Source organism: Esox lucius, chromosome 2, assembly GCF_011004845.1.
Source record: "Esox lucius isolate fEsoLuc1 chromosome 2, fEsoLuc1.pri, whole genome shotgun sequence".
Lineage (NCBI taxonomy): Eukaryota > Metazoa > Chordata > Actinopteri > Esociformes > Esocidae > Esox > Esox lucius.
Genome location: NC_047570.1, coordinates 37,965,580 through 37,993,526, shown reverse-complemented (window position 1 = coordinate 37,993,526; position 27,947 = coordinate 37,965,580). Strand labels below are relative to the sequence as shown.

At 41.3% G+C, this 27,947-nt stretch overlaps 1 protein-coding gene across 3 annotated transcripts; it reads right to left on the bottom strand.

Moving 5' to 3' along the window:
* Window positions 1–14,162: 14,162 nt before the first annotated feature.
* On the bottom strand, window positions 14,163–27,716 carry nol8 (nucleolar protein 8). 3 transcript variants are annotated; one of them, XM_029125875.2, is made up of 18 exons: window positions 27,560–27,716; window positions 27,045–27,201; window positions 26,722–26,784; window positions 26,553–26,631; window positions 25,985–26,135; window positions 25,700–25,768; window positions 23,718–25,454; window positions 23,382–23,528; window positions 19,132–19,320; window positions 18,269–18,391; window positions 18,013–18,103; window positions 17,761–17,902; window positions 17,328–17,411; window positions 16,161–16,471; window positions 15,836–15,977; window positions 15,408–15,469; window positions 15,177–15,259; window positions 14,163–14,786 (listed from the first exon to the last, which is right to left on the bottom strand). In XM_029125875.2, exons 2-18 carry the CDS (start codon window positions 27,163–27,165, stop codon window positions 14,727–14,729), a joined length of 3,654 nt encoding a protein of 1,217 aa, XP_028981708.2. In that variant the 5' UTR covers window positions 27,166–27,201; window positions 27,560–27,716; the 3' UTR covers window positions 14,163–14,726. The 3 variants fall into 3 exon arrangements, with proteins under 3 accessions (XP_028981708.2, XP_028981709.2, XP_028981704.2); XM_029125876.2 differs by having other exon boundaries at window positions 27,565–27,716; XM_029125871.2 differs by having other exon boundaries at window positions 27,555–27,630.
* Window positions 27,717–27,947: the final 231 nt, after the last annotated feature.

Below are 27,947 nucleotides of genomic sequence, written 5' to 3'. Positions count from 1 at the left end.
TGAAAGATGAAGCTAAAATATATTCAGCACAGTGACAAAACTTTCCTGGCTGTACCTGTAGTTCATTCTTCACAGACCAATTTAATGAACGTACTTTCTACATTGCAAGCCACAGCAAATGGTGTATTTGGTGTGCCAAATTCCAGCATAATTGAAAACAGGTTTCTTCATGGCAGAGAGAGAGGGAGGCAGCCATCTTGAATTGCCTATCCATAATAAAAACACCAGAGCTGAATTTCCCTCTCCCTTGTTCAATGGCTCAATCGTTTTCTTAATGTTTTATTCATTTGAACAGATTTAGTTTTCTCATTCAACATAAGTTGCTCAAAATCAATTTCCCCAAGGTGGCCTACTGTATAGTAATTTGCACCTAAAATTACTGACATCATGCACTGCCAGTAGCTTGTAAACAGAACATGGAATCTTTATGTAGTATAAGCCATGAGTGAAATGTTTAGTTATTTGGTTTCTGATGATCCACTTCACAGCATTGTTGTAAGTACAGCACACCAACTATTATGATAGAAACTAACAACTTATTTTAGCTGGCTAACTCAACACAAAACCCTTGGCTCACTTGCATCAACTTCAGTGTGTGGCGATAAAACATTTACCTGTAATACAACTACCTTGTCCAACTTTACCTAAAATGTGACTGACTAGCTAACTTTACCTTTAATATGACTGTCTTGCTTACTTCACATTTACTGTGACTGGCTGGCTAACTTTACCTACAACACAACTGGCAAGCTAAATTTACCTTTAATGTGACTGGCTGGCTAACTTTACCTTTACTATGACTCGCTGGCAAACTTTACCTTTACTATGACTCGCTGGCAAACTTTACCTTTACTATGACTGGCTGGCTAACTTTACCTTTACTATGACTGGCTGGCTAACTTTACCTTTACTATGACTGGCTGGCTAACTTTACCTTTACTATGACTGGCTGGCGAACTTTACCTTTACTATGACTGGCCGGCTAACTTTACCTTTACTATGACTGGCTGGCGAACTTTACCTTTACTATGACTGGCTGGCTAACTTTACCTTTACTATGACTGGCTGGCTAACTTCTCCTTGTAATTACATTGACATTAGGCCAGCAGCAAGGTGGGAGGGAGGGGCATCTGGACAGGGAAGAGACATTGGTCTACAGCCTAAGGACATCGGGGGTTGGGTCAACAAAGCTGACTACTTCAGCCAGTAAAGAGCTACCACAGGAAGAGCTGCAGTACCATCGTAACACAGAGGGTCAATCAAAGTGAACACAGAAAACCTGATAATGATTTACGATCTTGTTCATGGACCATATCCACAGTTCAGGAGCAGGACAAAGCCACAGTCCAGCACTTGAGACACCACGTAATGTTAGTTTATTAGACACCAAAATACAGACTTTGAAAAAGGAGTTGATAGTAGTAATGAGTTGTGAACACAGACAGCAGTGTGGGAACGTGTAGCTGTCTGTTTAGGTTTAAAGACTGCTAGCAGTAACCCATTGAGACTACAAAGGCCACTGGGCCTGCTCCCTCCCTCCCTCCTCCTGCTCTCTCCCTCCTCCTGCTCCCCCCCTCCTCCTGCTCCCTCCCTCCTCCTGCTCCTTTCTGCTCTCTCTCAAACTCCTTCTCTTAGTTAGTCCCTTAGGCTACTACAATAGATGCAGTAGCCTTCAGGATTGTAGATCACCATGTCCCAAATGGCCCCCTATTCCCTATGTAATGCACCAGATCCCTTTGAGACCAGGTCAGAAGTAGTGCCCTACAGAAGACTAGGGTGCCATTTGAGATTACAGACAACACCACAGTAACAATATAAACAGAGGTTTTAGAATCCCACTAGTCCATCTCCCGTCTCACGTTCTCTCTGTTCCTGGTCTCTCTCTATCCACCCCTGGTCTCTCTCTGTTCCTGGTCTCTCTCTATCCACCCCTGGTCTCTCTCTGTTCCTGGTCTCTCTCTATCCACCCCTGGTCTCTCTCTGTTCCTGGTCTCTCTCTATCCACCCATGGTCTCTCTCTGTTCCTGGTCTCTCTCTATCCACCCCTGGTCTCTCTCTGTTCCTGGTCTCTCTCTATCCACCCATGGTCTCTCTCTGTTCCTGGTCTCTATCCACCCTCTGGTCTCTCTCTGTTCCTGGTCTCTATCCACCCCCTGGTCTCTCTCTGTTCTTGGTCTCTATCCACCCCTGGTCTCTCTCTGTTCCTGGTCTCTCTCTATCCACACCTGGTCTCTCTCTGTTCCTGGTCTCTATCCACCCCCTGGTCTCTCTCTGTTCTTGGTCTCTCTCTGTTCTTGGTCTCTATCCACCCCCTGGTCTCTCTCTGTTCTTGGTCTCTATCCACCCCCTGGTCTCTCTCTGTTCTTGGTCTCTATCCACCCCCTGGTCTCTCTCTGTTCTTGGTCTCTCTCTGTTCTTGGTCTCTATCCACCCCTGCTCTCTCTCTGTTCCTGGTCTCCCTATCCACCCCTGGTCTCTCTCTATTCCTGGTCTCTCTCTGTTCCTGGTCTCCCTATCCACCCCTGGTCTCTCTCTATTCCTGGTCTCTCTACCTGCCCCTGGTCTCTATCCTCTCTATGTTCTTTTTATCTGTTTGAATGCATGAAGCATGTAAATGGTGATTCTGATGCGCACACAGGCAGTAAGTATTATTGCAGTATTTTGGAGTAGAGCTGGGAGAGAAGGAACGGTTGTTTGTGAGGAAAGACTGAGCAGACTGTAAATTTGCATGTGTGGAAAAGTACAGTGATCAGCAGAAGGCGTTGACGTTTTCAAAAGTTGGGGAGAGGAAGTGGGACCGCTGGCAGGGGATATGTAGAGCTGACTAGAAAACACAAAGACTAACTGGACTATAGGAGAGGCTGTCTCTGCCAGCGACAGGCTGGACTGGCCAGTGACAGACACATCTTAGTAGGAACGTTTATATTTTATTAATTCATCAGACGCTCTTATCCAGGGCAACTAACAGTGACTGCTATCATCTTAAGATAACTAGGTGGGTTAAATGTTCCTCAGCTCCTATGCCCCTAATTTGGCACCAATGAATAGAATTGAAGAAAGAATAGTCTTTCTTCCATTCATAAGATACCATTCTGAATTGATTTTTTAGTCAAGTATACTAGGATACTGTGCTATAAAGTATAACAAGTATAGTCCTGACAGTAACAAGTAAGGTATTGATGCTTGAACATGTTTCAATCATGGTATTTATTTACCACACCAAGAATCTGCAGCTGTCAGGCTACCAACTGAAGACAGGAATGCACAGGTTTTCCCTGAGCTGGACCTTTAAACTCGGAGGTGTCTGTGTGTTTGTATGCAGACAGACAGGCAGGCAGGCAGACAGACAGTCCATTTGACAGGCAGCTCTGTCTGTCAGCCGGAGGGGGAGGGTTGCTTTTAAGCAGCAGCCCAGCCCCTCCCCCTTAACCCACAGATGGGTCACATGATCTCTGAATGCATCCAAATGGATGTCTATTGGTCATAGTAAAATGTGTCATTAGAACCTGAAAGGGGTCTTTGGCTTTCCATACAGGAAATCTCCTTTTGTTTCCAGATATAATCCTTTCCACATATGGTTCTTCTTGAAACCTTAAAGGGTTCTCCTGTGGGGACAACTAAAGAACCCCTTTGAAGTAGTACATTTGCAAATAGTGGAATAGGGTTGTATTTTAACTGGGATACTACACAGACACTAGGGTTCCATTTTAACTAGGGTACTACACATACACTAGGGTTCCATTTTAACTAGGGTACTACACATGAACTAGGGTTCCATTTTAACTAGAGTACTACACATACACTAGGGTTCCATTTTAACTAGGGTACTATACATACACTAGGGTTCCATTTTAACTAGGGTACTACACATACACTAGGGTTCCATTTTAACTAGGGAACTACACAGACACTAGGGTTCCATTTTAACTTGGGTTCTACACAGTGACTATAGCCAGCTGTGCCTGGGATCTGATTGGTTATAACCTCAACGCAGACCTCTTGTCTTCTTAACAGCAGACAGACAGACACACAGTAGAAATTCTCAGCTTCTTGGAGAATTTTTCATGCAAGTGCAGATCTGTTGTCAAGCCCCACCCCACTCCACACTGCATTCCATAGTTCTGTTTGATTAAGAAACGTGACTGACAGTGTTTTCTAAAGAAAAAAAAGCCTCTTCTCATCTGAGTGATAGTCGCAAAGCCTTTTTAGAAACACTAAATTAAACCTTAGCAGGTCTGATTATTAGTTAAAATCCAGTAGAAAGTTGTCATCCCTTAACTAAACTGTTAGTTGAAGAAACATCAACAAAGGATTCACATACAGTACACACAGTAGTTCAAATGAGGAATCAAAACAGAGAAACTACATTATAATCCATTGACTACCACTGAACTAGTTTCCTAATGTCCAGTAAGTGTCAGCAACAGTTGGGTTGGTGTTCAACCCCACTCCCCACACACCTCCCCCTTCACATTCGACCAGCTCTTAAAGGACCGTAGGCCTTTTACTAAACATGTTTATACATTTACTGAGGCTGTTTAGGTTGTCAGAACCACATTTTGGAAACAGGAAATACTCACCAAAGAGCCAAAACAAAGGCACAAAGCATTTCTGTCCTAAAGTCAGTTGTTCTTACAGACACACTGCCTCCAAACTGAAAAGTTTATAAATGTTTAAAAGGGGGTAATTATAAGGTTTGAACCATTACTAATGTTGTTATAACCTGTTTTCACCATGACATTCAGCTGTCACAGTGACAGACACAACAGCGCTTGTGGAACTGCCATATATTGTTGATTAACACATTTGAATTGATCGGCACTGAATAGTTGTTAGTCAAACTACTGGCAAGGCGTCAGATAAAACAGGTCCTGTAGATGTAATATAAAGTCTGCTCAGGTCAGAACACTCCACAAGCTGTGCAACAGGCGTGACAGCTGCGGCCACAGTGTCATGTACTTACTCTGTTCTGCACTCCTCTCAGAGCCTCCCAAACAACACACTATTGCCCTAATTGTTCACACTACCTTCCATTATGGTGATACAACTGGGTATTACAAATGAAATGGATTCAATGTTACATATTGTCCATTGCTGGACTTCTGAAACTTCAAAGTTTCAAGTGTAAATAAAACTGTACTGGACACATTTCACACCAGCATGCCTTGACCGCAGTTTTTTTTTTTAATAAAAACTGAATTCTGTTCATTTCGTCATGTCTGGTCAGAAGTTGAGCACTGTCTATTTTCGAGTCAACCTCGGCCTTTTACATAGGTAATGTAAAATGGCAGCTGGCTCTTTTTGCAGCATATGCATGTGTGTGGGCATTGTGTCATGGCTGGTGTGGGCGGTGCTCTCTGCTGCTCTTTCCCCTCCCTTCTTCACTTCCCTGCTGGCATCTGACTGGCCAATGCACAACCGTGATGTCACAATGGGGGCCGGGCTGCAATAGGAAACCACAGCATCCTGTTGATGAGACCCATGAAAGGGAAAGGCTGTGGAGGCCGGGCCTCAGGCCCAAAAGGCACCCTATTCACTACACACTATCCCTATTTTCACAGGAGCACAAAGTCTGTGCACTGTGTAGGGAATATGAGGCTGTTTGGGAGGCTACAGGAACATTATGACAGACACCTCAGTAAACTGCCTCTGTGAACTAATGCCACGCTAAACTGGAATGACTGAGACCTGTAGTCTTTTTTTTTGAGTAATGCCAAATAGCTTCTTTATACTTTAGTTTAGGACACTTTCTGGTTATATAGACTAAATTATTCTGTCACAGGATGTCAGTAGTGACAATGAATACAAAACTGGTAATTTCACATTTCAGATGTTTTTAAATACTCTGGAAAAAATGGATTCCATAAACGTTATCTGGCTCGTTAGAACCGAGGTATGCAGCAAAGCATTTGTGAAGCCACAACACGCAAAACCTTGAGGCGGATGGGCTACAACAGCAGAAGACCCCACCGGGTATCACTCATCTCCACTACAAATAGGAAAAATAGGCTACAATTTGCACGAGCTCACCAAAATTGGACAGTTGAAGACTGGAAAAATTTTGCCTGGTCTGATGAGTCTCGATTTCTGTTGAGACATTCAGATGATAGAGTCAGAATTTGGCGTAAACAGAATGAGAACATGGATCCATCATGCCTTGTTACCACTGTGCAGGCTGGTGGTGGTGGTGTAATGGTGTGGGGGATGTTGTTCCATGTTGTGTGGGGGATGTTGTGCTTAGTGCCAATTGGGCATGGTTTAAATGCCACGGCCTACCTGAGCATTGTTTCTGACCATGTCCATCCCTTTATGACCACCATGTACCCATCCTCTGATGGCTACTTCCAGCAGGATACTGCACCATGTCACAAAGCTTGAATCATTTCAAATTGGTTTCTTGAACATGACAATGAGTTCACTGTACTGAAATGGCCCCCACAGTCACCAGATCTCAACCCAATAGAGCATCTTTGGGATGTGGTGGAATGGGAGCTTCGTGCCCTGGATGTGCATCCCACAAATCTTCATCAACTGCAAGATGCTATCCTATCAATATGGGCCAACATTTCTAAGGAATGCTTTCAGAACCTTGTTGAATCAATGCCACGTAGAATTAAGGCAGTTCTGAAGGCGAAAGGGGGTTAAACACAGTATTAGTATGGTGTTCCTAATAATCTTTTAGGTGAGTGTATATATATAAATATATATAAATATATACACAGTATCTCACAAAGGTGAGTACTCCCCTCACATTTCTGTTAATATTTGAGTATATCTGTTCATGTGACAACACTGAAGAAATGACACTTTGCTACAATGTAAAGTAGTGAGTGCAAATTTGCTGTCCCCTCAAAATAACTCAACACAAAGCCATTCATTTCTAAACCGCTGGCAACAAAAGTGAGTACACCCCTAAATGAAAATGTCCAAATTGGGCCCAATTAGCCATTTTCCCTCCCTGGTGTCATGTGATTCGTTAGTGTTACAAGGTCTCAGGTGTGAATGAGGAGCAGGTGTGTTAATTTTGGCTCACACTCGCTCATATCGCTCTGAAACTGGTCACTGGAAGTTCAACATGGCACCTCATGGAAAAGAACTCTCTGAGGATCTAAAAAAAATATGTTTCTCTTCAAAAAGATGGTCTAGGCTATAAGAAGATTGCCAAGACCCTGAAACTGGTGGCCAAGACCATACAGCGGTTTAACAGGACAGGTTCCACTCAGAACAGGCCTCGCCATGGTTGATCAAAGAAGTTGAGTGCATGTGCTCAGCGTCATATCCAGAGGTTGTCTTTGGGAAATAGACGTATGTGTGCTGCCCGCATTGCTGCAGAGGTTGAAGGGGTGGGGGGTCAGCCTGTCAGTGCTCAGACCATACGCCGCACACTGCATCAAATTTGTCTGCATGGTTGTTGTCCCAGAAGGAAGCCTCTTCTAAAGATGATGCACAAGAAAGCCCGCAAACAGTTTACTGAAGACAAGCAGACTAAGGACATGGATTACTGGAACCATGTCTTGTGGTCTGATGAGACCAGGATAAACTTATTTGGTTCAGATGGTGTCAAGCTTGTGTGGCGGTAACCAGGTGAGGAGTACAAAGACAAGTGTGTCAAGCATGGTGGTGGGAGTGTCATGTTCTGGGGCTGCATGAGTGCTGCCGGCACTGGGGAGCTACAGTTCATTGAGGAAACCATGAATGCCAACATGTACTGTGACATACTGAAGCAGAGACTGGGCCGCAGGGCAGTATTCCAACATGATAATGACCCCAAACACACCTCCAAGACGACCACTGCCTTGCTAAAGAAGCTGAGGGTAAAGGTGATGGACTGGCCAAGCATGTCTCCAGACCTAAACACTGTTCAGCATCTGTGGGGTATCCTCAAACAGAAGGTGGAGGAGCGCAAGGTCTCTAACATCCACCAGCTCTGTGATGTCGTCATGGAGGAGTGGAAGAGGACTCCAGTGGCAACCTGTGAAGCTCTGGTGAACTCCATGCCCAAGAGGGTTAAGGCAGTGCTGGAAAATAATGGTGGCCACCAGAGGTGTGGACTCGAGTCATGTGACGAGTCAGACTCAATTTGATGACTTCAGACTCGGCTCACAAAATGTACAAAGACTTGCAACTCGACTTGGACTTTAACATCAATGACTCGTGACTTCACTTGGACTTGCGCCTTTTGACTCGAGAAGACTTGCTACTTCCCATGAAAACTGGGGAATTGTTTTTTTACACGGCCGCGCCGCTCTCAGTTTATCTGCCACTGTGAAAAAAATGTGCACCACCTGTATGCATGCAGAGAGCGCGCGCGCTGCCTGCACGTCATCCAATCACTGTAGTCCCACGTTGTTCTGATTCGACAGAATCTAAGCAGGCACATTGCAAGACAACCAATAAAGCCCAACAAGCAACAAAGCGCCATTTGCCAAAATGATACCGAAGATAATTTCGTTTGGCTATACAAATTACGAGGTAATCGACAAAAAACGAGTTGCAATTTGCAAAACATGCGGGTCGAAGATTACAGACGGAGCTGCCACAACGTCCAACTTTGTTCGACACATGAAGTTGCACAAAGAAAGGTAAGTTTCGAACGAATGCTAAGCACCTTATCGGATGCACCGTAACTTACTAGCTGCTGCATATTTACTGTATCAACGTCTGTATCAAAGGGATTTTTGAACCCGGATTATATGAGGTACATGAGTGTAGCATACTCAGATGGAAAACCTCGCCAACATCATGTCAACGTCCGTTTTAAAGTACCATAACACAGTCACAGTAGATCTACCATTAGCCTTTTCATATCATGCCCAAACAGCAGGCAGCGCATGGACATGGAGTGCTACGTAGTCTTGGTCTGAGAGGCAGCGCACCACTGGGATATATACAGTATATAATAAAATAATAACGATTATAGTAGTAATGTTCAGAGCTGCAATAGATTATTATAGTGCAGTTCTTAACTAATGGGAATATTGTTTAGCTTATTTTTGGTTTATTGGGTTCACTTTAGTTATTTAATTTATTCAATTATTTTGTTTTGCTATACTTTCCATGCCAACTTGCCATGGCAAAGTGGGGTCCCCGTCCCCACTTTGAAAACCACTGCTATAAAGCATATGACTTCAGTTTCTTGAGGGAAAGGGCTTTCTTATGACTTTTGAAGCAGTGAAAATATTCTCAATATTGCATACACTGAAACTGAAATTTATTATCGTATACCGTAGTGTACAATAGACAATGAATATTAACACAACATTGATATGAGTAAAGAGTAGTTTCAAATACAACATGTGTGGCTATAAGAGATTTTCTGACCTCTGTTTCATATTCTTCTCTGTTATAGGTATGAAGAATACCAGATGAACAAAAGCATCAAAGAAGAATCACAACAGCCTTCAATCTCACAATTCCTGGACACTTGTGGAGGGCGTTACAGCATGAGCCACCCACAGCAGAAGGCCATCTCCAATTCGATACTTTCTGACTTGATTATTGATTGCAATTTTCCTCTGTCCATTGTGGAAAATAAGAGCTTTCGTCACTTTCTGGCTGTGCTGGACAGCAAGTATACCCCAGTCTGTTGCCGAACGCTGACCACAAAAACAGAGAGCCTTGCTGAGGAGAGACGTTCAAAGTTAAAAACTCAATTGAGCAACACTGACCATGTTTCAGTCACTGTGGACATTTGGTCTGATCGAAAGATGAGGGGATTCCTTGGTGTCACTGTGCACTGGATGGAGAGAGATGCAGAGTGGGTACAGCTAAAGACTAATCTCTTGGCCTGCAATCGATTCAAAGGCTCTCACACAGCCGAACGCATCTGTGACCAATTTGAGGCAATATGTGATGAATACAACATCAAAGCTAAATTGGACTATATCATTAGTGACCATGCTTCTAACATGCGCAAGGCATTTACGGTCTGCTTCCCCAGCGAACAGGAGGAAGATGATGATGCTGGAGATAATCTTGATGATCCTGAGCTATGGCATGACTTAACCATAGAAGACCAGCAAACCGTCGATGCTGTTATGGCAAAGAAACCGCGCCTGCAGTGTTTTGCACACACATTGCAGCTGGTTGTGGGAGACGGTTTGAAAGAAACAAAAGCGGCATGTCCTTCTCTCTCCAAGTTATCAAAACTTAGCTCCCTGCTCCAGACAAGCACAACGTTTAAAGACCTCTTCGATGGTGAATTTGGGGAGCACAGAGGCATCCCTGCTGCAGTGAGCACGAGGTGGAATTCCACACTGCGGCAGGTGAAAGCAGTCCTTCATTGTGATCAGCAAAAGCTCTGCGCAGTTCTGGAGAAGGCCGGGCATAAAGAACTGTCATTCACACCACGAGAGTGGAATCTGCTGAAGGAGTTGGTGGACATCTTGAAAACGTTCGGAGAAGCAACTGATTTGACACAGGGAGAGAAAGTCATTACAATCAGTGCAGTTGTTCCATCCGTCTTGTCCCTCAATCACCATCTTGAGAAGCTGAAGCCTCAAGTTCGTTTCCTGAGTGGCCTGGTCAGAGGTCTGCAGGCATCCCTGAAAAAAAGATTTCTTGGGATCTTCATTAATGTGAAAATGGCCCAGTCTGAAGAAGGGATCACTGCTCCCTTTTCAGACACAGTCTACCTGAAAGCAGCTGCCTTGGATCCAGCCTTTTGTCTGCTGTGGATTGAGCCCCATGTGCTGGTCAACCGTGACATCAAGGCAGAGGTGGCACAACGAGTTAAAGGTAAATATTATTGACTTGCAATGCAACTTAAAATAATTTGATCTTAATCTGATCTAGGATCTAATGTGATATTAATCTGACTTTAACAATAATAACAATGTTCAGTCTTGCACAGTATCATCAACATCAGTAATGGTAATAAGAGCTCTTTTGTTTCTGCTGTTGTGACACGTTTTTTTTTTAGAATTGATCCTGCAAGATGCTGCAGAGATGGAGCAACTTGTGCCGGTGCCTGTTAAAGAAGAATATGAGGACATGGAAGGAGAAGGGCTGTTTGCTGCATACCACAAGAGGCAGAAAAGGGATGTTGGGACCCCACCAGCACTACAGCTAAGTCACTACATTGACATGGCAGAAGGACAGAATGCCCTTTTGTTCTGGGCACTGAACAGTAAGACTCTTCCGTCACTCTTTCAAGTAGCCATCCGAGTCTTGGCAGTGCCTGCTTCTAGTGCTCCAGTGGAGCGGGTTTTCAGCCATGGTGGCATCATTCTGCGTCCCCATCGTGCACAAATGACTGACAGACTTTTGGCCAATTTGATCTTTTGCAAATGCAATGCAGTATAGGGGCCTCCCTCCACCTGTCCACAGCACGCATGCGCACCCTCACTCACTCACTCACTCACTCACTCACTCACTCACTCACTCACTCACTCACTCACTCACTCACTCACTCACTCACTCACTCACTCACTCACTCACTCACTCACTCACTCACTCACTCACTCACTCACTCACTCACTCACTCACTCACTCACTCACTCACTCACTCACTCACTCACACACACATACATACATACACACCAGTCTCTATGGAGTCATTCCAATTATATTATCAGGTTGGTCCAGTTTTTCAGAAGTGATAATTTTGGGGAGTGAGGATTTTATTGATGACATGTTTAAAAAAAAGTTTATGCTAAAAGGACCCATGTCTATGTGAAAGTTAAACTGTTTTGCAATATGAGGTCAATACAATACAGGACTGAAGCTGCTGGGCATTGTTCTAGTGCAATATGCTGTTGAAATACAAGCATTATTTGTGACAATAACATTTTCAGTTTTTTCCTGTATTTGGTTAATGTCATTGTATAAAAAGAGGTTTAAATAAATACAAATCTTACAGACACATGATTTGTATACATTTTTTCTGTGGTAAGAGGACTTGAAATGACTCAACTAAAATGGTAAGACTTTGGACTCGACTTGAGGCTTGTTGGCATTGACTTTTGACTCGACTCGGGACTTGCCTCATCTTTGACTCGGACTCGAGGGCAAAGACTTGAGACTTACTTGTGACTTGCATAACAATGACTTTGTCCAACCTCTGGTGGCCAAACAAAATATTGACACTTTGGGCATTTGGACATTTTCACTTAGGGGTGTACTCACTTGTGTTGCCAGCGGTTTAGACATGAATGGCTGTGTGTTGAGTTATTTTGAGGGGACAACAAATGTACACTGTTATACAAGCTGTACACTCACTACTTTACATTGTAGCAAAGTGTCATTTCTTCAGTGTTGTCACATGAAAAGATATACTCAAATATTTTTAAAAAATGTGAGGGGTGTACTCACTTTTGTGAGATACTGTGTATATATAGTCTTTATGTACCCCACATTTCTGTCTAGTACTGGAACCTGGGATGAAAACATAAAATAAAAGTTGACATAAACCCTTATTTACCCAAGTTAATTACTTTATATCAGAAATGTGTTAAGTCCGTAATCAACAGTAGTTCAGAGCTGTAGGATGTGGGTTGTTTCCTGTTGTGCGTGCGTGGGTGTGTGTGTAATTTTCTCTCTCTGTGTAGTCAGATAACTGTCCCTAAAGGCTGTCTGATGGAAAGACCAACAAAACACTGATAAGGCCCTAAGAAATAGTGTCAGCAAACAGTAAATCTAGAATACTATGGCATATTCATGTACTACAGTAAAATAGATTACTATTTACAGAACATGTATAAATGTACTACAGTAACAGAATACTTCATGCATATACTACAGTAATATGGAATACTATATGTATACTACAGTAATAGGGAATGCTATATATGTGTACTACAGTAATATGGAATACTATATACGCTTACAACACAAATTTGGAATACTATATATGTGTACTACAGTAATATGGAATACTATGTGTACTACATTAACATGGAATACTATATTACTACATATTATATGGTTATTGAGTGAGTCAACAATGGTATAATTTAGTCATTGAGACAATCGTAATATGGAATACTATATGAATACTGCAGCCATCATAGTATAGGTGTAATATGGAATACTATATGAATACTGCAGCCATCATGGTATAGGTGTAATATGGAATACTATATGAATACTACAGCCATCATGGTATAGGTGTAATATGGAATACTATATGAATACTACAGCCATCATGGTATAGGTGTAATATGGAATACTATATGAATACTACAGCCATCATGGTATAGGTGTAATATGGAATACTATATGAATACTACAGCCATCATGGTATAGGTGTAATATGGAATACTATATGAATACTACAGCCATCATGGTATAGGTGTAATATGGAAACCTATATGAATACTACAGCCATCATGGTATAGGTGTAATATGGAAACCTATATGAATACTACAGCCATCATGGTATAGGTGTAATATGGAATACTATATGAATACTACAGCCATCATGGTATAGGTGTAATATGGAATACTATATGAATACTACAGCCATCATGGTATAGGTGTAATATGGAATACTATATGAATACTACAGCCATCATGGTATAGGTGTAATATGGAAACCTATATGAATACTACAGCCATCATGGTATAGGTGTAATATGGAAACCTATATGAATACTACAGCCATCATGGTATAGGTGTAATATGGAATACTATATGAATACTACAGCCATCATGGTATAGGTGTAATATGGAATACTATATGAATACTACAGCCATCATGGTATAGGTGTAATATGGAAACCTATATGAATACTACAGCCATCATGGTATAGGTGTAATATGGACATTTTGCATGAGGCAGGCAAATAAAAGGTTTAATAGAGGCCATCGTTGAGCCAGCCATCAAGATACAGGTGTAATATATGTTTATTTCATCAGAGAGCGACACGTGGTGTAATTTAAATATAGCCATGGCGCATTGGACAGCAGCAGGGGTCAGGACACACAACACCACTAAAGCATGTCACAGCGCAGGGTAGGAGTGTCATGGACTGAGCCAGAGATTATTAAAAATAACCCCACTGTCTTCACACTTCACTACTCAGTTCGTAATAAAGACGAAAAGACACAACCCGCCAAAATGGTTTTTGGAAATCTCAAAATAGCCCACAGAAAAAAGATTGATTTATCCACCCACATCTACAGACAATTTCCAGTAAACACCTTAAAAAAATCCCAGTCAATATTTTTGAAGACACTGTAGTTTTAATTCACCATAGAAAAGGATGTCAATGCAGCCAGTTATACATAAATCATTACAACTAGTCATAATATAGTTGTGTAGTTACAGACCATATTTACACTGTGTGATTAAATGGAATTCGGACAGACGTCTCAACTGGTGAAACTTTCACCTAAATACAGATCTAGGATCAGTTTCCCCTAAAGCATCATCCTAACTTTAATAATGAGTTGGAGAAATGCCTAACTAACCCTGGATCAGCATCTAGAACCACATCTAGGGGCACCTCAGTCCCCATTCTACCCCCGACACAAGGAAGTTCAACCCTGTGAGCTGCACAACCATGCCTAACTCCTGCCCTCTGGTGGCAGAGAATGACATTTGCTTTTGTAAGCAAGTGGCCATAATTCTTTATATACAACTATAATGATAAACGCATTCCTTCTGAGCTCATGTACTACACAGAATGTAATACAAATTAAATAATACCAGCTCATTCATAATGTCAATAAAGGATATGAAACTAGGACACATCTCTCTCCGTCTCTCTGTCTCTCCATCTCTCTCAGTTTCTTTTTGATGTTTTCAGCTTCCTTCTGGCATCCTTGTGTTTTTTACGGTACTCCTTGGAAGACAAAAATAGAAAAAAGACAGTGGTTAATTATTATATAAAGGGATCAATATCATTATTAAACACAAAGTAACATGGATAAATATAATTTTCTTAAAATACACCAGTTATGTGGTACATTTTATTTAATGTAATTTTAGATTATTATCCTACCATAAGCAGTAGTTCATGTAATAGTCCATTCAACTGGCTGACACAGACACCAAGACAGGCAGAGAGACAAAGACAGACACACCAAGACAGACAGACAGACAAAGACAGACACACCAAGACAGGCAGACAGACAGACAAAGACAGACACACCGAGACAGGTAGACAGACAGACACACCGAGACAGGCAGACAGACAGACAGACCGAGACAGGCAGACAGACAGACAGACTACCTCTACAAGTCCTGTCCTCTTCTCCTTCCACATTTCTCTCTGGTCCTCCAGCTTGGCTGACCTGTAGAAGGCTTTAGGCCCTTCTGATTGGTCAAAAAAAAAAAAACAGTCTAACAGTCAATATGTTAGATTTTTGATTAGATTTTTTAAAGCCCCTTTTCTCAGTGAAGTGTGTATGTCTAAAAAACTGAATGAACTTAAGATATGGAACCACAGAAATATATGTAATACCTTTCAACCTCACATCTTCCAACTGGAAGAAGAAAAAGGCTTTCTTTGATGCTGCAGGTTCTCTATGGAATACAAAAAACAAATGCAACAGAATGAATAAAAAATGGTATTACTCAAAACAATTATATCAACAAACACAGTGATATCAGTCAAAACAGTAGAGACATTCAGGCCATGTGATGGCATCATAATCAACATCCACAAAGAGCCAGATGAGAAAATAAAGGCTTAGTTTTCTACCCTATAATCACAGGCCATGACGCATTACTGCAAAGCTGACAGGGCCGGACTCCTGTATCAGGCCATATGATAGAAAACAGGGGACTCTGATAGCTGTAGCAGTGCACAACAAGAACACTGAAGTCCATACAGATAAACAACAACACTGACGTATGTACAGGTAAACAACAACAACGATGATGTATTACCCTGCAGGTGTAGCGATGCTGGTCTGTGGCTTGCTCTTCTCCTCTTCCTCCTCCTCCTCCTCATCATCACTGCTGTCTCGAAAACGAGGGTCTGCCTGCCAGGACAACTTGGGCCCCTTCAGCATCTGGACTTGGTACTCCTCTGGAGGAAGAAGCAGAGACACACATGGGGTTAAAGGTAGTTTAGTCAGCAACGCTCAGCATTAACATGGCCAAATGGGTCCCATGACCACAATACAACTGGAGGCCAGTAGTGATAAAGACGGCAGGCAGGCTGGTTGTCATGAAGACAAATGGTCCAACCCATGCAAGTTCACTACATTACCTTTCTCGGTTGTGGTTTCTGCTTGTGTGTCATCACCAAAGAAGGAGAACTTGAAACTGGACGATGCCTCTCCCTCATTTGTTGACAGGAGTGATGATTCTTTGACTGGATCTACTTCCATAGCATGACTCAGCTCTTCCTCCTTCTGCTCCTCCTCTTCATCCCAGGCCAAGTTCTTCACCTCCTCGGTCTTCTCATCCCTGGTAGCTCCAAACACCTCCTTCAGGTCCACAGTCACATCGTAGTAGATTTCCTTGGAGACCTCAGGCAACTTCTCAGCCTCCTCTCTCTTCTTCTTCCTCGCCAACTTACTGTGATGAAGAGTTTAAAGCTCAGTAATGACAAAATACAACAGAGCCAATTAATCATTGATAACTTACTGTAACGTTTGTACATCTGCTACAATGACTATAAGAACTGTCTAAATTCGGTGTAATTTTTTTCCATTACTATTTAGTGTGAACAAGGTTGCAGTGTTTTCTATGGAGGCGGAGTTTCGTTGTGTGACGCATGTGAACAAGTATGCTATAAGCATTATCATATGTTGCCCAGCCGATGCAACAGTGAGGTGAGGTAGGGCTAATCATGAGCTGCTTATCGTGAGGTAAGGGCTAATCTTGAGGTAAGGGCTAATCGTGAGGTAGGGCTAATCATGAGCTGCTTATCGTGAGGTAAGTGCTAATTGTAAGGTAGGGCGAATCGTGAGGTAAGGGCTAATAGTGAAGTAAGGTCTAGTTGTGAGGTAGGGCTAATAGTAAGGTAAGGGCTAGTTGTAAGGTAAGGGCTAATAGTGAGGTAAGGGCTAATAAAGAGGAAAGTGCTAGTTGTGAGGTAGGGTTAATCATGAGGTAGGCCACCTGCGGTTGCCCCACAATAGCAATATGAATAGTTGTGTTTTGACTGCTTGTCAGAATGTACGGTTCCTCCCTGGAGAACTTGCAAATTAAATGCACACCTGAACCAGAAGAATATTTCAACAATCCGACTTTGGAAACAGATGAAAATATTATGCTATTCATTACTCACGCAGTTCAAAGAAAAATGTCATCTTAAATTTCTTTTTATAGTTATGGCAATGATTTGGCCATGGGGTCACCCCACATAAAAATGTAATACAGTGGAATCACATTGAATGACTACATGAGACTTGGCCCCTTGCTTACAAACCTTTCCTTCTTCGGCTGGTCGTTCTTAGTTTCAAAGGAAGCGTGCTCCTGTTTGGTCGGGTCGTACTGCAGCGCTGAAATATCTCTGCAGCAGAAGAGAACTACAATTACAACTTCAGACAAACAGGAAGTTATAGATGACTTAAAAAACCACATCAGCACAAGTGAGAAGGACCAAGAGTATTTTTTTTCCCTTAATCAGAGGAAATCTCACTTTGGCAACAGGAAAGTGACAATGACATCAGATTCAAGGCTATTTAACTCAACTCAACAACATTCACTCCAAAATGGCCTCCTGCGTGTCTCTTTTGGGACACTACTGCAGCCCAGGGTTCTACTGATCACGGTTAAATGTAGTGCCACATCAAGACAACAGGGCTGCCAGGTCTCATAGTCCATCAACACACATCAACACGGCGATGTGTTGGCCTGACCTGAAAGTCTTGACCTTCGCAGTGGGTTTATTAGGATCAGACGGCTGGATGTTGATGTGAAGGAGGTCACTTAAGATGCCCAGACTCCTCCTCTTCTCCTCGGAGAGTTCACACTCTGGCTCCGGCTGAACTGCCTCTTTCTCTGTGAAGGAAATTAAACGAACCAATCAAATACTGACCGACTACTTAAGCGCAGTGACTAGCAGCTCTGAAAGGAAGGACGACCCTTCCATGCCGGCCGCCCTTCCATACCTGGGACGTCATCCTCATCAGCGCTGTCAATAAACCGGGAATCCAGCTGGAAACGCTCGTCGGTTCCAAACCTTGATTGTAGTTGCATGAGCTACATAAAAAAAGAGTTCATAAGAAAGCAAGGAAAGGTATTAAGGTACAAGAAAAACTATTTTTGACTGAATATTCTGGATGAAGCGGTATTTTAAAAAGTCCACAGGACCATGGTCATGACATTAGCTGTAACAGTCAGACAATGGTTGTAATACCAGCTAACCTTTGCTCCAGCTTTGCCCTCAAACTGAGGTTTAATATGAAACCTTTTTCCTTCCTCTTCGGCCTCCTCATCTTCGCCATCATCACTGTCAAACAGTTTGCTCCCCGCCAGCTTCTCAGATCTCTAAAAAAATCAAGACACAAAAACAGTCAAAAGGTGAAACACCGACCTACTGTCACTGAATGCCAAACAAAGTACAGATACTATCTTGAAACAAGATGCCCTTTGTGCTAAAATACCACTCCTCTGCGTTATACACCAAAACATGTTTAATATTGACTGCTCCCCAGGCTACACTGATATGGGACCAGGCTACCAGTCATGTGTTTATTCTGATAAAGACGTATCCTGTTAGGTCATCTCAAGCATTTTTTTCCTTGAAGGGACAGCATTTGGCACTGAAGACGTTAGACAGCTGAGAGATCAGATCTGACCTGTAAAGGAAAGGTTGTTAGATTGAAGCCCAGAGCGGACTGTCTTTAAGCAATAACCTCAATTACCTTGTCTTTAATAATGATGTTGATCCTTGTTACATTGCCTTTAATAATGATATTGATCCTTGTTACATTGTCTTTAATAATGATGTTGATCCTTGTTACATTGCCTTTAATAATGATATTGATCCTTGTTACATTGCCTTTAATAATGATATTGATCCTTGTTACATTGTCTTTAATAATGATTTTGATCCTTGTTACATTGTCTTTAATAATGATATTGATCCTTGTTACATTGTCTTTAATAATGATGTTGATCCTTGTTACATTGCCTTTAATAATGATATTGATCCTTGTTACATTGTCTTTAATAATGATATTGATCCTTGTTACATTGTCTTTAATAATGATATTGATCCTTGTTACCTTGTCATTGATGCCATCTTGCTGGGTGGCTGGTAAATCTTCCTCGTCAGACTGGCTGTCCTGGAAGAGAGTCTTCTTGGGGGTCAAGGGTATGGGGGAGCTTGGTTCATCATCATCATCATCATCACTCCCCTCTTCATCAGAGCTGAACTTGATGTGCTGTTTGCCTTTACCAGCTGTCAGAGCATCCTTCACCAAACAAAAAAATTAGGAGAGAATAGAAAAAATACCAATACAATTAGAGATGCTATATTGTCTTTGACGTTACATTGTATCTTTTAGATAATGCAGCAAATTATTTTGTGGTAGTTTGCAGAATCCATCTATTTTAAAGACGAAAATTAAGGAACATTTGTTTTCAGTCGTTTTCCCAACCCTGACTGATCACAACTAGTTTACTTGTGGCTCACTCACCGACCACAGCAGACAATTGGTGAACAATGTGGTTGGAATATCTAATCGCCCCAAAATCACTGTATGGACAAACAATTCACACAGATCCATGAAAACCTACTGTATCGAATAACAATACACACAGAACCATGGAAACCTACTGTATCGAATAACAATACAAACAGAACCATGAAAACCTACTGTATCGAATAACAATACAAACAGAACCATGAAAACCTACTGTATCGAATAACAATACAAACAGAACCATGAAAACCTACTGTATCGAATAACAATACACACAGAACCATGAAAACCTACTGTATCGAATAACAATACAAACAGAACCATGGAAACCTACTGTATCGAATAACAATACACACAGAACCATGGAAACCTACTGTATCGAATAACAATACACACAGAACCATGAAAACCTACTGTATCGAATAACAATACACACAGAACCATGGAAACCTACTGTATCGAATAACAATACACACAGAACCATGGAAACCTACTGTATCGAATAACAATACACACAGAACCATGGAAACCTACTGTATCGAATAACAATACACACAGAACCATGAAAACCTACTGTATCGAATAACAATACACACAGAACCATGAAAACCTACTGTATCGAATAACAATACAAACAGAACCATGAAAACCTACTGTATCGAATAACAATACAAACAGAACCATGAAAACCTACTGTATCGAATAACAATACAAACAGAACCATGAAAACCTACTGTATCGAATAACAATACAAACAGAACCATGAAAACCTACTGTATCGAATAACAATACAAACAGAACCATGAAAACCTACTGTATCGAATAACAATACACACAGAACCATGAAAACCTACTGTATCGAATAACAATACAAACAGAACCATGAAAACCTACTGTATCGAATAACAATACAAACAGAACCATGGAAACCTACTGTATCGAATAACAATACACACAGAACCATGGAAACCTACTGTATCGAATAACAATACAAACAGAACCATGGAAACCTACTGTATCGAATAACAATACAAACAGAACCATGGAAACCTACTGTATCGAATAACAATACACACAGAACCATGAAAACCTACTGTATCGAATAACAATACACACAGAACCATGAAAACCTACTGTATCGAATAACAATACAAACAGAACCATGGAAACCTACTGTATCGAATAACAATACACACAGAACCATGGAAACCTACTGTATCGAATAACAATACACACAGAACCATGGAAACCTACTGTATCGAATAACAATACACACAGAACCATGAAAACCTACTGTATCGAATAACAATACACACAGAACCATGGAAACCTACTGTATCGAATAACAATACACACAGAACCATGGAAACCTACTGTATCGAATAACAATACACACAGAACCATGGAAACCTACTGTATCGAATAACAATACACACAGAACCATGAAAACCTACTGTATCGAATAACAATACACACAGAACCATGAAAACCTACTGTATCGAATAACAATACAAACAGAACCATGAAAACCTACTGTATCGAATAACAATACAAACAGAACCATGAAAACCTACTGTATCGAATAACAATACAAACAGAACCATGAAAACCTACTGTATCGAATAACAATACAAACAGAACCATGAAAACCTACTGTATCGAATAACAATACAAACAGAACCATGAAAACCTACTGTATCGAATAACAATACACACAGAACCATGAAAACCTACTGTATCGAATAACAATACAAACAGAACCATGAAAACCTACTGTATCGAATAACAATACACACAGAACCATGGAAACCTACTGTATCGAATAACAATACACACAGAACCATGGAAACCTACTGTATCGAATAACAATACAAACAGAACCATGGAAACCTACTGTATCGAATAACAATACAAACAGAACCATGGAAACCTACTGTATCGAATAACAATACACACAGAACCATGAAAACCTACTGTATCGAATAACAATACACACAGAACCATGAAAACCTACTGTATCGAATAACAATACAAACAGAACCATGAAAACCTACTGTATCGAATAACAATACAAACAGAACCATGAAAACCTACTGTATCGAATAACAATACAAACAGAACCATGAAAACCTACTGTATCGAATAACAATACACACAGAACCATGAAAACCTACTGTATCGAATAACAATACAAACAGAACCATGGAAACCTACTGTATCGAATAACAATACACACAGAACCATGGAAACCTACTGTATCGAATAACAATACACACAGAACCATGAAAACCTACTGTATCGAATAACAATACACACAGAACCATGGAAACCTACTGTATCGAATAACAATACACACAGAACCATGGAAACCTACTGTATCGAATAACAATACACACAGAACCATGAAAACCTACTGTATCGAATAACAATACAAACAGAACCATGGAAACCTACTGTATCGAATAACAATACAAACAGAACCATGAAAACCTACTGTATCGAATAACAATACACACAGAACCATGGAAACCTACTGTATCGAATAACAATACACACAGAACCATGGAAACCTACTGTATCGAATAACAATACAAACAGAACCATGAAAACCTACTGTATCGAATAACAATACAAACAGAACCATGAAAACCTACTGTATCGAATAACAATACAAACAGAACCATGAAAACCTACTGTATCGAATAACAATACACACAGAACCATGGAAACCTACTGTATCGAATAACAATACACACAGAACCATGGAAACCTACTGTATCGAATAACAATACAAACAGAACCATGGAAACCTACTGTATCGAATAACAATACACACAGAACCATGAAAACCTACTGTATCGAATAACAATACACACAGAACCATGGAAACCTACTGTATCGAATAACAATACACACAGAACCATGGAAACCTACTGTATCGAATAACAATACACACAGAACCATGGAAACCTACTGTATCGAATAACAATACACACAGAACCATGAAAACCTACTGTATCGAATAACAATACACACAGAACCATGGAAACCTACTGTATCGAATAACAATACAAACAGAACCATGAAAACCTACTGTATCGAATAACAATACACACAGAACCATGAAAACCTACTGTATCGAATAACAATACACACAGAACCATGAAAACCTACTGTATCGAATAACAATACAAACAGAACCATGGAAACCTACTGTATCGAATAACAATACACACAGAACCATGGAAACCTACTGTATCGAATAACAATACACACAGAACCATGAAAACCTACTGTATCGAATAACAATACACACAGAACCATGGAAACCTACTGTATCGAATAACAATACACACAGAACCATGAAAACCTACTGTATCGAATAACAATACACACAGAACCATGGAAACCTACTGTATCGAATAACAATACACACAGAACCATGAAAACCTACTGTATCGAATAACAATACACACAGAACCATGGAAACCTACTGTATCGAATAACAATACACACAGAACCATGGAAACCTACTGTATCGAATAACAATACACACAGAACCATGAAAACCTACTGTATCGAATAACAATACACACAGAACCATGGAAACCTACTGTATCGAATAACAATACACACAGAACCATGGAAACCTACTGTATCGAATAACAATACACACAGAACCATGGAAACCTACTGTATCGAATAACAATACACACAGAACCATGGAAACCTACCTTTATCGGCACCCAAGTATCGCTTAGCCTCATGGGAACACCTCTGAGAATCCAACAAATAAATACGCAATGAGCAATCGGCTTTCAGTGACATACCACTTTAGCCAATGCGTCTTGGATGAGTTTGTTCTGCAGTTCAGCCTCTCTCTGCCTCTGTTCCAGGGCTGACAGGCGCCGCTGGTTGTCCTGAAGCTGCTGCTTAGCATCTACAGGCCCGACAGCACTTATGGGCTTTTTAGGCACCTAAATGAAAACAAACTTCATTAATTACCTACCGAACCAACAGAACTCTCCCCCATTAAAGTGCATTTGTTTATTCAACCACGTAGGTCATTGAGGAAACAGATATTTCAGTTAATGATTTGCGGCATACTTTATAGTAACGCACAAAGGAAAACCCAGACTGTAGGAGAGATAAATAAAAGGACATACGTCAGTCTTCCCCTGGGCAGGTATGCTCTGGGAGGCTCCAGGTACAGCCATCTCACTGCCATCTTCCTCCTCCTCCACACTGCTGTCTGACTCCTCACTGGAGAAACCATTACTGCTGGAAGTCGAGTTTTCCGCTGCCACGGACCATTTCGTGTTGGTTGTCGTTGAGGGCGCTGGTGGGTCCACCCTTTTCTCCTCCTTGGATGTATTTTTCTGTTTGCGTGCAGGCGACTCAGTTGTTTCTTCACTACCTAAGCTGCTAGAAGGAGGATTTAAGTCTTCTGATCTTGAAGGCTTTGGAACCGTCTCGGCGACGTCCCGTGAGGTACTGGGACCGGACAAAATTACTGAGGCACTGGATTTAGACAATATTTTTGTGTCACATATCAGTTTTTTCGTGGACGCGTTTATTTTATCCTCTGCCTCAATTGGTTGTTTCAGACCAACATCCTGTCCAGCATTTTGTGACGATGTTGATGTGGCTCCAAGAGCCTTGGTCCCCTGGAACGCAGGAAGAGCTGTGGATGTGTTCATTGCCTTCTTTTTTCCTTTCTTTTTCTTTCTCTTCTTCTCCTCGTCACTGCTGTCCTCTTCCAAGATGGCCGCCAGGATCTCCTCTGGTGTGATTCCCATCCCTGTCTTAACTAGCGGTAAAGGTGCCTTGGCGGAGGTAATCAGTGGTTCTATTGATGACTCCTCAGACCCCTGACTGGCTCCAGGTGGTTTTGAATCAGAATCACGATCCTCATCGTCACTGTCCTGGTCCAGACCTTTTAAAAACGATTCTTTAACAAGCTGCTGTAAATCATCCAGTGAAAACTCTAAGCGCTGACAATTGGTGAACATGGCTTTGTATTCAGAATCAGCACTAGCCTCAGAGTCATTTTCATCTGATTCATTTTCATCATCCGATGACGATGGGGGAGAAGAGGACTTTTCAGAGAGGGCGTATTTGACAGGCTCTTTGGCTTTTGAATAAACAACATTCTCCGAAGCATCATCGTCGGATTCTGAAGGAGTAGCGAATTTCTTTTTAGCGAGACCTTTCTCAACAGACTTCATCTTAGGGATTACTTTACCAATCTTTTTTGCTTTTGAAAAATCTTTTGAGTTATCATTATCAGACTCAGAGGGAGGGGAATTATTTTCAGTGAACACTTTCTTAACCAACTTTTTATTGACCACTCTGTCTGCCTTCGCTTTAACAGTATCTGTTTCTTTGATGTTGTTGGTTTGCGCGGGACAACTTTGCACATCCGCCTCAGGCAGTTTGTCCTGCTTGGAGGTGCTACCTGTTTTTCTGGAGCTGAGGATCTCATCAGTATCGGCCGAGTCATAATCCTCCTCATCTTTTTTAGACAAACTAAGGGGAAGATGGCAAACATTTTTAGTCGGCTGCCGTGTTACAAGGAAGGTTTTGGGTATGTAGTCATCGCCCACCACCTCTAGGTTATCGTCATCATCCTCCACTTCTAGGGTGTCCGCAGGTGTCGTGAAAACCTTCAACCCAGTTTCCGACGGTCGGTTTATCACTGCACTGGCAGGAGTGTCTTTTCTCTTTTTAGCGGGACGCGCTTTCTGTGGTGGGAACTCTCCTCTTCTTTTCTTGCTGATCTCATCGTCCCCGCCTGATATCTCCCAGGTTAGTTGGGACACGGGTGTGAGGTCTGTGCCTTCAGCAGCAGTTTCCAGCTTCTTGATGTTGTGGCTGTGTTTCGATGGGTCATACTTGATCAAGTGATTCTGAAGTTAAGGGAAAATGGAAAGACATCCTGCTGGGGACAAACTGTGTTATTTCACAGTAAGTTAATTATTAAAAAATGAGTCACAAGAAATGTCCACAATTATGTTCAGGCAACAGCACAATCTTTACATCGGTTAGTTATTTACATTATAAAAACAAAAAGGCACTAGTGATTTACATTAACAGCTAAAAGAAAATAAACATTGTTGGGTATAATGGGGACATTTGACAAGGATATCTTGTTCCTTCCTTGGCACTTGAGATTGAGAATTGGAAGGACACGTCCAAATTTACTCACAACCCAATCCTGGAAAAGAAGAACACGGATGCTAGTTCCCAAACAGAACCGATATGGCCATGGCTCATGCATTATCATTCTGCCTTATAGCCTGGTCCCACATGTGTTCGTGCTGTCTTCGTAACACCATATGCCATAATAACCAACGGACTTTTCAAGACCGCCCAAGCTGATCCGGGGCCAGGAGAGATAAAAAATAAAGTAAAAGCATGTAAAAAAACCCACCTTATGGCCAGGTACCTCCGTCCCAGGAACAGCTGCCTTCATGTGAAAGTTCTCCACCCCAGCCCTCTCCAAGGATTCCACTAGTTTGTCTTTGTGGTGGGAACTGGGTGACTGGCTGTTCTCTGCTGCCTCATGACGCTCTTGAGCTAACCTGTAAAACATTTGTATTTGGCTTTATTTGCAGACAGCACACATCCAGTAGCCCATAGTTAGTGAGGTATTGGTACAAATAACAGACATTTGAGGAAACCCAGATCACCAGTCGAGGTGAAATAAGTAACACCAGGTTTATGTTGAGTGATTTTTCCGCAAAAGGTAGACTGTTCACCCGCCAACAAAACACTGCACAGAGCAGAATTACATTTAACTATATTTAGAATATCAGTTTTATTATACAGTGTAGCACTGACTATAAACAACCCAAGAGAATAAAATATATACTGAAGATTTAAATTGGATTATTTTTTTTTGTATATTACCCCCATAACTCTCTAAATGTTGGCCTGGCCATATCTTACGTGTCTTCACTATGACAAATGTACATAAACACAAATGGTAATATCCTTACTTCTGCAAGAAGCTTTCTTTTGCCTGCTCGATTTGTATTGTCCCCCCCTTCCATTTGGACTTGTTCAGCACAGTCATACCTGACAAGGGTCAAAAATATAAGTTATGATTGGGCATTTAAAATTGTGTACATCAGATTTGGTTTGGTAAGAGCAATGAAAGACACTTACATTTCTTGAAACCATCATCTGTAATTTCTAAGTTAATATATCCGAAGGTTTTATAAGGAACTCCTGGAGAAGAGCAGATAACTTTATGGTCAAACAGAACAAGAGTTACGACACTGAATACTAACAAATTGACTGATCTGTGTGTGTACCCTTTAGCTCACATTATAAGCGCTGCTGGCGCCAGGGTTACGGGTTTAATTCCTTCGGGGGGCCATACACAAAAAGTATGAAAATGTACGCACTCCGTACTGTGAGGGGTTCTCAGTATAAGAGGTTCTACTAAAGGGCGTTATGTAAACATTTAAATGTGTGTGAATGTTTACCTTCGTCATCTCTCCTGGTCCTGAGTTCCACATCCTGTACATCACCGAATTTACCAAACCTGTCCCTCAGATCCTTCTGAGTGATGGTGTGACTTAGTCCCCCGATATACAGACGCTTCATGGTGATCACTCTGGTTATATGCTGACAGATCTTGTGCTGAGATTGCGGAACATAAGAAGATAGCTAATTCAAAGTTCTAAATAAATTTAAATAAATTGACAACAGCTTCTAAATCCAGTTTTTAGCCTAAGCAGCAAATTTAAAAACATCACGATTTCTGGATGTGTGGTTTGACATCTGTTTTATGAACTTAGAGAACGCGTTAGCTAGTTAAATGTTCTGAACAGCTGAAGGCAGATCCTGGATTAGCTGATTGCTGTATCAATACCCGGCCGTTTTGCCACAAGTTGCATATTGAACAACTTGAGTAAATTAGTGGAAATATATCTATGAGAATGTAACGTAATGTATTCAACGAATTAATTCATCAGAAACAAACCCAACTCAACTCATCTCATCTCATCTCATCTCATCGTGCTGGAAATTCACATGTATTGAGACCGGTGTTACCCCAGAAAACATCGGCCAAACATAGCGAACAATTAAATTTGGTTCCGTAGTTTGGTGTCTCTCATGTTGTGCTGGCTGGACATTGGATGGTCAGGACTCCGGTGTTGTATTTAGGTTACGTTATCCTGCATAATTAATATTGGTAATAAATATTTTATCATTAACTTTTTTTTTGTATATTGTGGTATTAAGAATGACACAATCCTGTTGTATTTCAGTTTCCCCCCGGTATCCAGTATACGGCGCACACATACACTTACAAACGTGTGGTCCAAAAGTTCAAAGGAAACTTTAGTTTTAAATGTAAAACATTCTTCCCATTACAAGCCATG